General features: G+C 40.8%; 1 protein-coding gene across 4 annotated transcripts in view; it reads left to right on the top strand.

Annotated features, from left to right (window-relative positions):
* The window catches only part of CTNND2 (catenin delta 2), a 794,124-nt gene that overhangs the window by 63,173 nt on the left and 717,516 nt on the right, over positions 1-13,435 (top strand). For all 4 annotated transcript variants that reach the window (XM_075826901.1, XM_075826902.1, XM_075826899.1 and 1 more), the window contains exon 2: positions 5,460-5,598. In XM_075826901.1, the coding sequence (XP_075683016.1) occupies positions 5,470-5,598 (129 nt within the window). In that variant the 5' untranslated portion in view covers positions 5,460-5,469. The remainder of the gene's footprint in view (positions 1-5,459; positions 5,599-13,435) is intronic.

Here is a 13,435-nt window from a genome sequence, read left to right as displayed (position 1 = left end):
TACTCGAAAAGACGGGGGTAACTCCAGTCGGAAGGAGACAGGGTTAAGGACTTCAATGACCTTGTACGGCCCTATATATCGGGGAGCAAATTTTTGGGGCGGGACTTTAAGGCGCAAATTTTTAGAAGATAGCCACACCAGATCCCCGACCACAATCAAGGGGTTAGCAGAACGTCTTCTATCAGCCTGAGCCTTTTGTATGCTCTGGGACGCCTCTAGGTTCTTCTGAACCTGGGCCCAGACTGTGCACAGTTCCCGATGAACGACATCTACCTCGGGATTGTTGAAACTACCAGGTGAAATGGAGGAGAGCCGTGGATTAAACCCAAAATTACAGAAAAAGGGGGAGACTCCTGACGAGTTACTGACCCGGTTATTAAGGGAAAATTCGGCGAGGGGAATGAAGGAGACCCAATCATATTGACAGTCAGAGATAAAACACCTTAAATATTGTTCTAGAGACTGATTAGTCCTCTCGGTTTGGCCACTAGTTTCAGGATGGAAGGCCGAGGAGAAGGACTGATCAATCTCCAACTTTTTACAGAAGGCTCTCCAAAACAATGAAACAAATTGTACCCCTCTGTCAGAAACAATATTGACAGGAACCCCATGAAGACGCAGGATGTGTTTGACAAACAAGGTAGCTAACGTCTTAGCATTAGGTAGTTTCTTGAGGGGCACAAAGTGGCACATCTTACTGAAACGGTCTACTACAACCCACACCACCGACTTGCCTTGAGATGGAGGCAAATCGGTGATAAAATCCATGGAGATATGGGTCCAAGGTCTCTGGAGAATGGGCAAAGAACATAGTAAGCCCAATGGTCGGGACCTGGGAGTCTTGACCTAGCACAAATTTCACAAGCGACGACGTAGGCCTTAACGTCTTTAAGCAACCCAGGCCACCAATAGTTTCTGGCAATGAGATGCTTGGTACCCAGGATGCCTGGATGGCCAGATAGTACAGAGTCATGATTTTCCCTGACATACCCTTAGCCGGAATTGCAGGGGAACAAACAGCTTGTTCTCAGGAAGGTTCCCGGGAGCTGAACCTTGATCAGCCGCAATTTCGGAGGCTATGTCAGAATCAACAGAGGAAATGATTATACCTGGAGGCAAAACACAAGCAGGATCTTCCTCCGAAGGAGAGCTGCTTATTCTTACGCCTAGGACAGTTGTTCACTTGATGCTTGTCATCCCCACAGTAGAAGCAGAGACCATTCTTCCTGCGGAACTCTCTACGTTGTTGGGGAGACACAGAGGCCCCGAGTTGCATAGGTTCATCCGAGTCTTCCGTGGAAGAACGAAGCAACGGAACCTCGGGAGCCATCATGGGGGAGTCAGAGGAGAAGGCACAAAAACGTTCAAGTCGTCGTTCCCTGAGACGTCGGTTAAGACGTACCGCTAAAGCCATAACCTGATCTAGGGAGTCAGAAGAGGGATAGCTAACTAACAGGTCTTTCAGGGCGTTCGACAGACCCAATCTAAACTGGCACCTTAAGGCAGGGTCAATCCACCGAGAAGCTACACACCACTTCCTAAAGTCAGAATAGTACTCCTCAACAGGTCTCTTACCCTGACGTAAAGTCACCAGCTGACTCTCGGCAAAGGCAGTCTTATCAGTCTCGTCATATATGAGCCCGAGAGCAGAAAAGAAAAGATCAACAGAGGAAAGTTCAGGGGCGTCAGGAGCCAAGGAGAAGGCCCATTCTTGGGGCCCGTCCTGGAGCCGGGACATAATTATACCCACTCGCTGGCTCTCAGAACCTGAGGAGTGGGGCTTTAAGCGTAAATAGAGCCTACAACTCTCCCGAAAGGAGAAAAAAGTCTTCCGGTACCCTGAGAACCGGTCAGGCAACTTGAGGTGGGGTTCAAGAGGTGAGGTGGGGGGGCACTACCAGGGTAGCATGATGCTGGTTGCCCCTCTGAGCCAGGGCTTGGACCTGTAGGGAGAGGCCCTGAATTTGATTTGCTGAGCCAGGGTCTCAAGGGGGTCTATAGTTGTGTCAGGGACCAGGGTAGAAAAGGTATATGGGCCTGTGATTATGTAATGCCGGGGTAGGAAGACAGACAGGTGAGCCCTAATCTACCCGCCACTCAGTCCCTGCCTACTTGCAACGGCCCGTCCTAGGCGACGGCGTACAACTGGGCGACGGTCCCTACGCTCAATAAGTGCACGACAGACAAACAGACAAGGGTACACAGAAGCTAGGGAAATGGGGCCGTTGCCCACGGCAGCACCGTGAGCAACGAGAGTAGTGAACGAGTCGAGTCAAACCAGGAGTGTACGAGGTACCAAACGCAGAGCAGGAGAGTAGTGAACGAGCCGAGTCAAACCAGGAGTGTACGAGGTACCAAACGCAGAGCAGGAGAGTAGTCAGTAAGCCAGGGTCAAAATGAAGCAGGGGACAAATAGTTCAAGCAGCAGAATCACAGACACTGGAGGAGCAGGAAGTGAAGGTATAAATAGACAGAGGGCGGGAGCTATCTCCGTCTGGCCAGGCTGTGATAGGCTCTCCCACTCCTAAGCCTCCCAGCCTGACTGGTAGAAGATGGAGTCACTCTCTCAGACTTAGGAGCAGGTGCAGACTGATTACCCACGGGCGTCGACACAGAAGCTGTGTCTGGCAGATCTTTTACAGAAGCGATGGTGGTGCCTGTGATGGAAGGTATAGGCAGGCTAGGCTCGGTACTATTGAGGAGGACGTGCAGAGGAATATGGTGGGTAGAGTTTAGTGTTCAGCGAGGCCAGCAAAGCATGATGGGACATGTAGGAAAGAGTAAAACAGTGTGCAGTCGCGCTTACAACCCGGAAGTCTGACAGCATTTGTGTAGCGAAATGGAAGTTAGGGTATGGACATATTAAATTTATTTTCTATGTGATAAGAATATAATTACATTGGAAAGCAAGGTTCTGTGTGGTGTTTTTTTTCTTAATGGCGTAGTCGGATTAACCCTTTAAATCCATCCTTACAAGTTTCCATCTTTGTCTGTGACCAGAGGACGTAAACATAGTTAAACATGGTGCCACCACCAGTGGGCCTGGAGCAGGTGCGCCGTTTGCCCTATGGTCAAAGCGTCCCTGACTGGACATGCCTGCAGTCATCTCAGAACTGCTAGAGAACAGGAAGATAATATTAAGGCAATCACTTAATATAGCAGTAACTTATATCATATACATTTTATACTTTTTCAATGTATATTTTAGTCCTTTTCAGAATCGCACCCGATTTCCAGGATATAGACAGATATAGCTGCATAAAGTCATCTTACAACAGTACCAACTATAGATACATTTATACACAGCGAATAGACAGCCTGTCTTATAATACATGAGGCATTTATAAAGAAGCTGGATTTGGAGTTCGATTCAGACAGTGGAAAAATGGAGTTGTCGACAGTTTGCTTACCAATTCCACAGTCCTGGGTATATCGGTGAAAAATTTGGGGGGCTTATAGGGACTTCTCAACTTTTAATTAGCGACTCATCTCTTGAGCAATTCATGTTATAATACAGTGTGAGCTCAAGCTACACAAATGAATTCATTACAGCTTTATGATAGCTGGTCTGAATACTATTATATCTTGGCTGGGATCTACTTGATTAATATTTTAGCCCTGATGAGTATTGTAAGTGAAGGCTAGATGATCTGGATTTTAAAAAAAAAAGTTTAATCCATCTATTAGAGGCTATGTACACATTTAAAAATGTGTATCAGTGTGTTTGGTGCATATTTTTAAATTACATTATTACTTTGAGATACAGCTGCTTCGTATCCTGTAAACCGAATAGATGTTTCTTCTGCTGAGACCTGAATCCGTCAGGTCAGTGGCACTGACTGGTTCAGTGACAGCGGGTCCTGCGTGTCTCTGACACATAGGATCGAGCTATTATCGATCACACTTAAGTTCATAACTTAGATATAATCAATAACAGGTGGATCCCGCGTGTCTAAGACACGCAGGACCCGCTGCCACTGAGCCCGTCAGTGCCGCTGACCTGACAGATTCAGGTGTCATCTCTAGATACAACTGCTCTGTATACAGGATATAAAGCACCTGTAAAATAATTTAATAAAAAGAAATTAGAAAGTTGCACCGAACACAAACGGATATTTTTATTAAATTTTTTTTTTTTTAACGTTGTACATACATAAATAGGCTTTAAAGTTACATTTCTAAGTTATGTTTTAGTGGGATGAAATAAGGGTATCTGTTGCCCCTATCCAAATAGTTAAAAGGGTCGAAATATAAATAGTTTTGTCATTTGGCTTAGCTCGTGAGCTCGCTCCATACCCCCCACCGACTATGACGTACATGTCAAACATCAGTAAAGGGTAAATACAGGAAATGTATGGAAGCATTAAAAGGGTTTTGCCACTAAGCTAACTATTAATGCCATGTTGCTTCAATAATGCCGGCTTCATTTCTTTTCATGTTTGCCCTATATTCTTGCAAAATAAAACTTGCATTTCGTTTTTTTTTTAATCTGTCCCTGAAATGGTGTCCCTTCCATTATGACGGCGAGCAGTCAATGCGTCATGCACGCTCTGTCCCACAATCCTCCTGTGGTGGGAGACGTGCCCTGAGAGAAGGCACTGACACATAAGCACTGGCGCTTAGATAAGGGAACTGCAGTTTAGATTCGCAAGCGTTACCAGCTTAGTGCACCCATAAATCGGACGAAACCATTGACAACAAGTCATAAACAATGGAACCACATGGAAAATAGTTAGTGAATCTATACAAAAACAGAAGAAATGTAAAATACATATATATTGAAAAAACATTAGTAGTTAACTCTTGATGCACTGGTAAACCATTATAGTTTATGGGACAATCCCTTTAAATTGTGTGAAATTGTGAAAAATTTTGTTTGATTTTATCAGCCTAATGCCTTATTTACAAGAGCGTATTTCACTTCCAGGACACGTGCGTGAAATTCACGCATGTCGCACGGACCTATGCAAGTCAATGGGGCTATTCAGACATTCCGTGTTTTTCACGCAGCGTGTGTCCGCTGCGTGAAACTCACTGCATGTCCTATACTTGAGCGGATTTTGCGCATCACGCACGCATTCACGTCAATCACGGACAGCCCACGGACGCACATCTCTGCTGTGTGTGATTCACGCAACAGTTGCTCAAGAAATGATGAGAAAAAGAAAACCACCTCCTTCATATTATTTTGTAAACGTCAAAACCGCGTGACATAAGGATGGCATATGCCCGAAAATAACGCAGACACGCACCATTCACTGATGACACACGGAACTGCAACGCGCGCAAAACGGACACATTCGTGTGAATTATGCCATAGTGTATATAAACTTTTAGCCTCTACTGCACCTTTTTTGAACTTCTATATTGCACTTACTGTATGTTATCCAGTGAAATATTTTAAAATGATATTTGTTTTATGTGGTGTTCATCAAGGTGTTTTATTTTTATTCATTTAGATTAGAAGCAATGCCCGTTCCAGCTCAACCATCATGTTCAGACAAGACTAGTTCATCGAGCCCAGAAATGAACATTTCAAATCGTGATGGCTCTGAGACAGAAACAACTTCAGCCATTCTCGCGTCTGTTAAGGAACAGGTAAAATGCTTAGTATTACGGTGTTTTTTGTATTAAGAGTTGTAAAGCAAAAATATATTTATTTAAGAGCTTATTAACTCGACTGTACTCCAACTCTGTATGTACGCAGGTTTCTTCCCTAGAAGGCCATGTGGCACCATACTAAGGAGCCGTACAGGTGCCATCTGCTTGAGCCTTTAGGCCCCTTTCACACTACATTATTTATGTGATTTGCTATGATCTGTTAATTGTTTTGAGAGTAGAAATCTTGCAGATTGTAAGCATTAGTGCTATTCACTCTTGAAGAAAACCAAAAGCTTTGCCAACAAAATCATTCAGAAAATAAAGGTTTATACTGCATGACGTACACACAAATCACATAGGTGAAGGTCCACATAAGTAAAAGCACCAAAGAGAACACAAAACTTCAAATAAGGCCTCTTGCACACATCCTTGTCCTTTCATACAGCCGCAAAACACAGACTGCACAGGTGCGGTCCATTTTTTTTAACAGACCATTGAGTAGAATGGGCTAGACTGATTCGCAAAAACTGACAAGAATAGGACCTGCTCGAAGTTTTGCGGATCAGGCACTTGGATCCGCAAAAAAAACAAAAACGGATGTGTGTATGGCTACATAAAATGAATGGGTCAGTGTGCGGTCCATTAAGAAAACAAAAACGAATGGCACACTGAAGATCATGATTTTTATGTACAATAAATATCTCCAAAAAATAAAAGCTTATGCTGTGGAGCATGTGCATTTCCTGGACAGAACACCGTTCAGGAAGCCGGGCTCCTAGCATCATAGTCATCCATGACGCTGTGAGTCACTATACCGTCCCGTATTGAAAAAGTGATTACAGTACGGGACAGCATTCCTGGGGAGGCTAGCTTCAAAGACAGCTATAATTCTAGGAGCCCGGCTTCCAGAACGGTGTTGGGTCCAGAAAAAGCGGGCGTCATACGGTCCTCATCTCAATAAGGGGCATGGAGAATCTAACTTACGAAGAAAGAAAAAAATAATTAAACCCAGTTAGCCTTGAAAAGAAACGACTAAGGCCCCATGCACACGACCGTATTTTTGTCCACCCGTAAATACTGGCGTAAATACGGGTCCTTGGTCACACGTATTCGACCCTTATTGCACCAGTATTTACGGACCTATGCCCGTAAATACGGGTCCGGTGTCACCCGTATTCCACCCGTATTTACGGGCACGTTTTCGCTGCAAAATTACACTGCACTAATCGGCAGCCCTTCTCTCTATCAGTGCAGGATAGAGAGAAGGGACAGCCCTTTCCGTTATGAAAGTAAAAGAAATTCATACTTACCCGGCCGTTGTCTTGGTGACGCGTCCCTCTCTTGACATCCAGTCCGACCTCCCTGGATGACGTGGCAGTCCATGTGATCGCTGCAGCCTGAAATTGGCCTGTGATTGGCTGCAGTGGTCACATGGGCTGAAACATCATCCCAGGAGGCCGGACTGGAGGAAGAAGCAGGGAGTTCTGGGTAAGTATGCACGTCTTTTTTTTTTACAGGTTGATCTATAGTGTGATCGGACGTCACTGTCCAGGGAGCTGAAACAGTTACTGCCGATCGTTTAACTCTTTCAGCACCCTGGACAGTGACTATTTACTGACGTCGCCTAGCAACGCTCCCGTAATTACAGGTGCACACACGTAGCCACCCGTAATTACGGCAGCCCCATAGACTTCTATGGGCCTGCCCGTGCCGTAATTACGGCCTGAAATAGGACATGTTCTATATTTTTCAACGGCACGGGCACCTTCCCGTAAGCATACGGGGAGGTACCCATGGCCAATAGAAGTCTATGGGCCCGTAATTACGGGAGTTTTTACGGTCGTGTGCATGGGGCCTAATGGGGGACATGATTAACTTATATAAATATATGAATGGCACATACAAAAAATATGGTGAAATCCTGTTCCATGTAAAACCTCCTCAAAAGAGACGGGGGCACTCCCTCATGTCAGTGTAGAATTTTTGTTTCATCCCTTCCCTTTTCCCATCCCTTAGTTGAACTTGATGGACATGTGTCTTTTTTCAGCCGTACTAACTATGTAACGATGTAAGGTCCACCTGTAGTGGATGCCTGCCTAATAAAGTAAAAAAAAATATGAAAAACACATTCTCCCTTACAAAATGCTTTAGTATGACATTTTTTAAAAAACAAATTGAAACATTGCACATATTTGGTATCGTCACATCCGTAACGACCCCAACTATAAAGCTATTATGTTATTTAACCCGCACGGTAAACGCTGTAAAAGATAAAATAAAAAGCAATGCCAGAATTGTGGTTTTCTGTTCATCCTGAATTTAAAAAAAAACCTGATAAAAAGTGATCAAAAAGTCATGTGCACTCCTAAATAGTACCAATAAAAACTACAAGTCACCCTGCAAAGGATAAGCCCTCATACAGCTGCATCGGCAGAAAAAACATGGCAACACAAAAACCAAATAATTTTGAAAAAAATGTGTTTTTTACTGTGTAAAATTAAATGGATTTCGATGGTGTGGTTTAGAGCCCACCACCCAAACGTAATTTTTGCAATTCTCCATAATTATATATATATATATATATATATATATATATATATATATATAAAATAGATCCGAAGTTTGTATATAAAATATAACTTTACTGTATTTTCATATAAAATCTTAAGAAAAATATTAACATGAACATATAGTGCATACATGTATCAAATAGTCATGCATAGTGGATTCTTGCATTTGTTTATGGCATATATCCAATATGGTTGATTAATCAGATTAACAACCTACAAGCGCACAAGCACAAGGGACATAACATCCCAATAAAGTATGAAAGTAAATACCATGGATAGTAAGAAAATATATAACTTTATTAATGTATAACAATACATGGTATAACGATATTAGATATAATGAAAAATATGGCGGATCCTATATCTAAAGGAGTAGCAGTCTGGTAGAGATGACAACATACCATAGGGAACACAAGAAAAAACCAACCTCAAAAAACGTCCCAATACTAACATGCCATGGATACAAGTAAACTGAACTATCAGAAAAATAAATATGTATGGCTATATATATGTAGGGAGAGTAATGCCCGTTTACAAGGAGTGCATAGCACAGATATGCTATGGATAAATAGCGTGTATGCAGACCAACATATACAATAAATGGCAGATGGAAGGGGTAAAAAATTCAGATACCTGTAGACATAGTGAAAGCAGGGGACGTGGAGGGATGGCACAAGAACGCCTCGACGCGCGTTTCGCCTGCGACCGGCTTCGTCAGGAGGCTGATCATATTTAAAAACCGGGGGTTTTTATACTAACATAAGTGAAAGACTAATTCATTGGTGGCACCTGTGGGGTGCACGTATAGGCGGCGCTCCATAGCCATGATGCAAACACTGCATCATCAGGAAGCGCCAGGCTGTCCACGGCGTGACGATGCGTCTCACTTGCTAAGACGCACGTCACCATAGTAACGTAAACAGACAATATCAGACACTCCGAGATGCAGTGCCCACAGCGCATGCGCCAGAGAGCGTCTATGCAGATACAGCACAGGAACCATCAGGGAATACGTAAAAGGACAATGCTGCGAGATTCATACATAATATGGCCACAAGATTAGATATTTATAGTAAACAGACCCAAACGGGGAATAGACATATACAAAAAATTCCATGAATACATAAAACATAAATGGATACAGTACAAATATATATATCTAATCAATGCATGATCAATAATTTTAATATTTATACAAAATTCATAATATATAAATAATAGATAATAAATATATAAGTAATTCAATAAAAATATGAATTTAATTGATAACATATATATTGAAGTGATGATTTTATAAAAAATAAAAATAGTAAAAATAAAACATAAAATTAAAAAATAATGAAATTAAATATCAACAATATATACATAAAAAACACAAAAATATCTAAATATATGCAACACAGTGCTACAAATAAATGAATGGGTGTAAAGAACAATTATAGTGAATAAATATATGAAAAAATATAACAATATTTTTATGTTAAAGCAAAAAACCAAAAAATATATACTAAAATGAAGTATGAATACAATTAGTAAGTAGACAAAAATAATTAGTGAAAGTGAACAGTGAAAAATAAGACAAGATTAAATAGTAAAATGGAAATAAATATACATAGATATACACAGTATGATAACGCATAAAAAAAGGAAGGCGTTAATAGGTGAAAAACAAAAATTGAAGAAAATTGTGTACAATGCATACATAAATATAAAGTATAAGTTCAGATGTATATTGCAGTACAAATACAAAACACTTCATTTACAATAAATAACAAAATATAATATAAAATAAATAATAATACAAAATAAAATAGAAAATAAAAGACTAATAAATAAAATAAGAAAAATAATAATACAAAATAGTAATAATATAAACACATAAACAAAAAAAATAAATATAGAGATCACGGAGCTAAACGAGATTTGGTTTCACTTGCCGGAATCTCACAAAAAAGATTCAGAAGTGTCAGGATTCTGAGTACACATGACGTCCAGGCTGGATGGTCATGTGTATTCATTATCAGGACACTGTAGTAATGTTAGGGCTTGTGTATGTGGCTGCACATAGCGATATAGCTATATCGCTAGTGCAGTGGAAATGAATGGAGAGGAGTGCATGATGCCGATTGGTCAGCGTCATGCACTCCTCTGTACAACGCCCACTTGGTCGAAAGTAAAAGTACGCCCACTTGGGCATTAAGAAACTCATTAGCATAAACTAAAATCGCTCCTAACGTTGTGAAAAAAGATCGTTTTTTTTCAATAAAAAGCATTACTGTCACCTACATTACAGCGCCCATCTCCTTATATAGGAGATAGGGCACTTATAATGTGGTGACAGAGCCTCTTTAAAGAGGCTCTGTCACCACATTATAAGTGACCTATCTTGTACATGATATGATCGGCGCTGTAATGTATATTACAGCACTGTTTTTTATTTAGAAAAACGATCATTTTTGCCAGAATTATGACCTATATTAGCTTTATGCCAATGAGTTTCTCAATGAACAACTGGGCGTGTTTTACTACATGGCCAAGTTGGCGTTGTGGAGAGAAGTGTATGACGCTGACCAATCAGCATCATACACTTCTCCCCATTCATTTATACAGCACATAGCGATATAGCTATATCGCTGTGTGCAGCCACATAAACGCACTATAACGTTACTGCAGTGTCTGGACAATGAATATACATTACCTCCAGCCAGGACATGATGTCTATTCAGAATCCTGACACTTCTGTATCGTCTGTGTGAAACTACAGCACAGCACAGCGAGACTACGCCTGCTATGCTGTAAATCACAGAGAAGTGGTCAGGATTCTGAATACACATCACGACCTGGCTGGAGGTAATGTATATTCATTGTCAGGACACTTCAGTAATGTTAGTGTGTTTGTATGAGGCTGCAGATCGCGAAATAGCTATATCGCTATTTGTAGAGTAAATGAATGGAGAGAAGTGTATGACCCTGATTGATCAGCGTCAAACACTCCTCTCCACAACGCCCACTTGGTCATATAGTAAAACACGCCCAGTTGTCCACTGAGAAACTCATTAGCATAAAGCTAATATAGGTCATAACTCAAAAATGATAGTTTTTCTAAATTAAAAACACTGCTGTAATCTACATTACAGCGCCAATCACATTATGTACAAGATAGGGCACTTATAATGTGGTGACAGAGCCCCTTTAAAAATCAGGGGTCAATACCCCCCTACCCGTTCAGATTCTAGATGTCATCTGTATTTGAGTTGATGTAAGGGGACCGGGGAACCTCTCTCAATCTGGAAATACCTCCCTCTCCGGATCTATTTTTTCTTTACTGTGTAGAAGTAGTAAAACATACAACGACTATACAAATATGGTATCGCTGCAATCGTAACGAACCGCTGAATAAAGTTATTATGTTATTTATACCACAAAGTAAATGGCGTAAATCTAAGACGCAAAAAAGTATTGTGAAATTTCTGGGTTTTTTTTTCTATTACCCCCCCCAAAAAAAGTTAATCAATAACTTATGTACCCAAAAATGGTGCTATTAAAAAATACAACTTGACCCGCAAAAACAAATTCCTTACACAGCTATGTATATTAGTATATTGTATTAGCGGTACATTGGTATGTCTGTAGTACTTAAATGTTGCTCAGTGTATAGAGGAAGGAGAGGTTCAAAAGTTTTAAAAGCGTAAGAACAGGCAGTAATGCATCGGAATACAAAGCTTTTCCTATGTATTATAATGAAAAAAAGGTAAATAATTAATTAGTTTTAAAAAAATCATGCGGAAATTTGCAAAGTCAGCTTAAAAAAAATACAAATTGACACGAAGTCAATGAAGAATTAAAAGAGTTATGGCTCTTGAAATGTGAGGAGGCAAAAAAAGAAAATGACCCTACGTCCATGTTGGGTTAAAAGCGCCGGTTTAACCTTAGACGTCCTTTACACACAGAAATTTTCTGGCGTTTTAAATTGCATCAAAAAAACGCATCTAATAATGATAGTGTTATCACAATAAAAAAATATGGTTTTTTTTAAAGGCGTATTTAGTGGCGTATTTTAGTTGGTGTTATTTTGTACATGCATTTTTTTCTTCCGGTTATGAGGTCCTATGGGAAAAATGACTGTAAAAAAAAAAAAAAAAAGCCATACCCAGAGCAAGCTGCGTTTGTAAAAAAATAAAAAAAAAATAAAAATTGGCACAAAACCACAGCAAAACGCAGTGGTGTGTAGTGCGTTTGATATTTTACTATAACTCCCCAAAAGTGACTCCATTTACGAAACTACACCCCTTGAGGAATTTTGACTCCATTTTGACTCCACAGGTGTTTCATAGATTTTTTATTTAATTGGGCAATGAAAATAATTTTTTTTTTTTTTTTCCATTAAGACGTAGCTTTAGCTCCAAATGTTTCAGTTTCTCAACAAATAAAGGAGAAAAAGCAACCCAACATTTCTAAAGCAATTTCTCCCAAGTACGGCAATACCCAAGCCCCCCCCCCCCCATATGTGGTCATAAACTGCTGTTTGGGCACACAGTAGGGTTCAGAACGGAAGTAGCGCCATTTGGCTTTTTGAGTGCAGATTTTACTGGATTGGTTTCTGGGCGCTATGCCACATTTGCAAAACCCCTGTGGATACCCCCCAGAAGTGAACCCATGTTGAAACTATACCCCTCAAGGTATTCACCTAGGGGTGTAGTGAGCATGTTAACCCCGCAGAGTGAAAGTGGGAATTTTTCCCTAGATATGCCAATATGTGGTGCCCAGCTTGTGCCACCATAAGACAGCTCTCTAATTATTATGCTGTTTTTCCTGGATTTGGAAACACCCTACATGTGGCCCCAATCTTTTACATGGACATTCGACCAGGCTCATGAGTGAAAGAGCACCATGAGAAATTGAGGCCTAATTTGGCGACTTACAAAGTATTGGTGAATAGAAGTGTATGATGCTGACAAACACTTCTATTCACAACGCCCAGCTAGTAAAACAAGTAAACACGCCCAGATGTTACAAACACAAGACACAGTTGGAAATAAGAGAAAACACGCCCAGTTGTCCATTAGAAAGGCTCATTTGCATAAATATAAAATTGCTCATAACTTGCCCAAAAATGATCGTTTTAAAAAAAACAACCCGTTACTGTTATCTACATTGCAGCGCCGATCACATGCAATAGGAGATAGGGATTTGATAATCTGGTGACAGAGCCTCTTTAAGGCCCAAACTAGGCTGCGTCCTTAAGGGGTTAAGCAACTTTCTTA

Source organism: Rhinoderma darwinii, chromosome 5, assembly GCF_050947455.1.
Source record: "Rhinoderma darwinii isolate aRhiDar2 chromosome 5, aRhiDar2.hap1, whole genome shotgun sequence".
Lineage (NCBI taxonomy): Eukaryota > Metazoa > Chordata > Amphibia > Anura > Rhinodermatidae > Rhinoderma > Rhinoderma darwinii.
The sequence above is the reverse complement of the archived record's forward strand: the minus strand, read 5'-3'. Positions and strand labels throughout refer to the sequence as shown.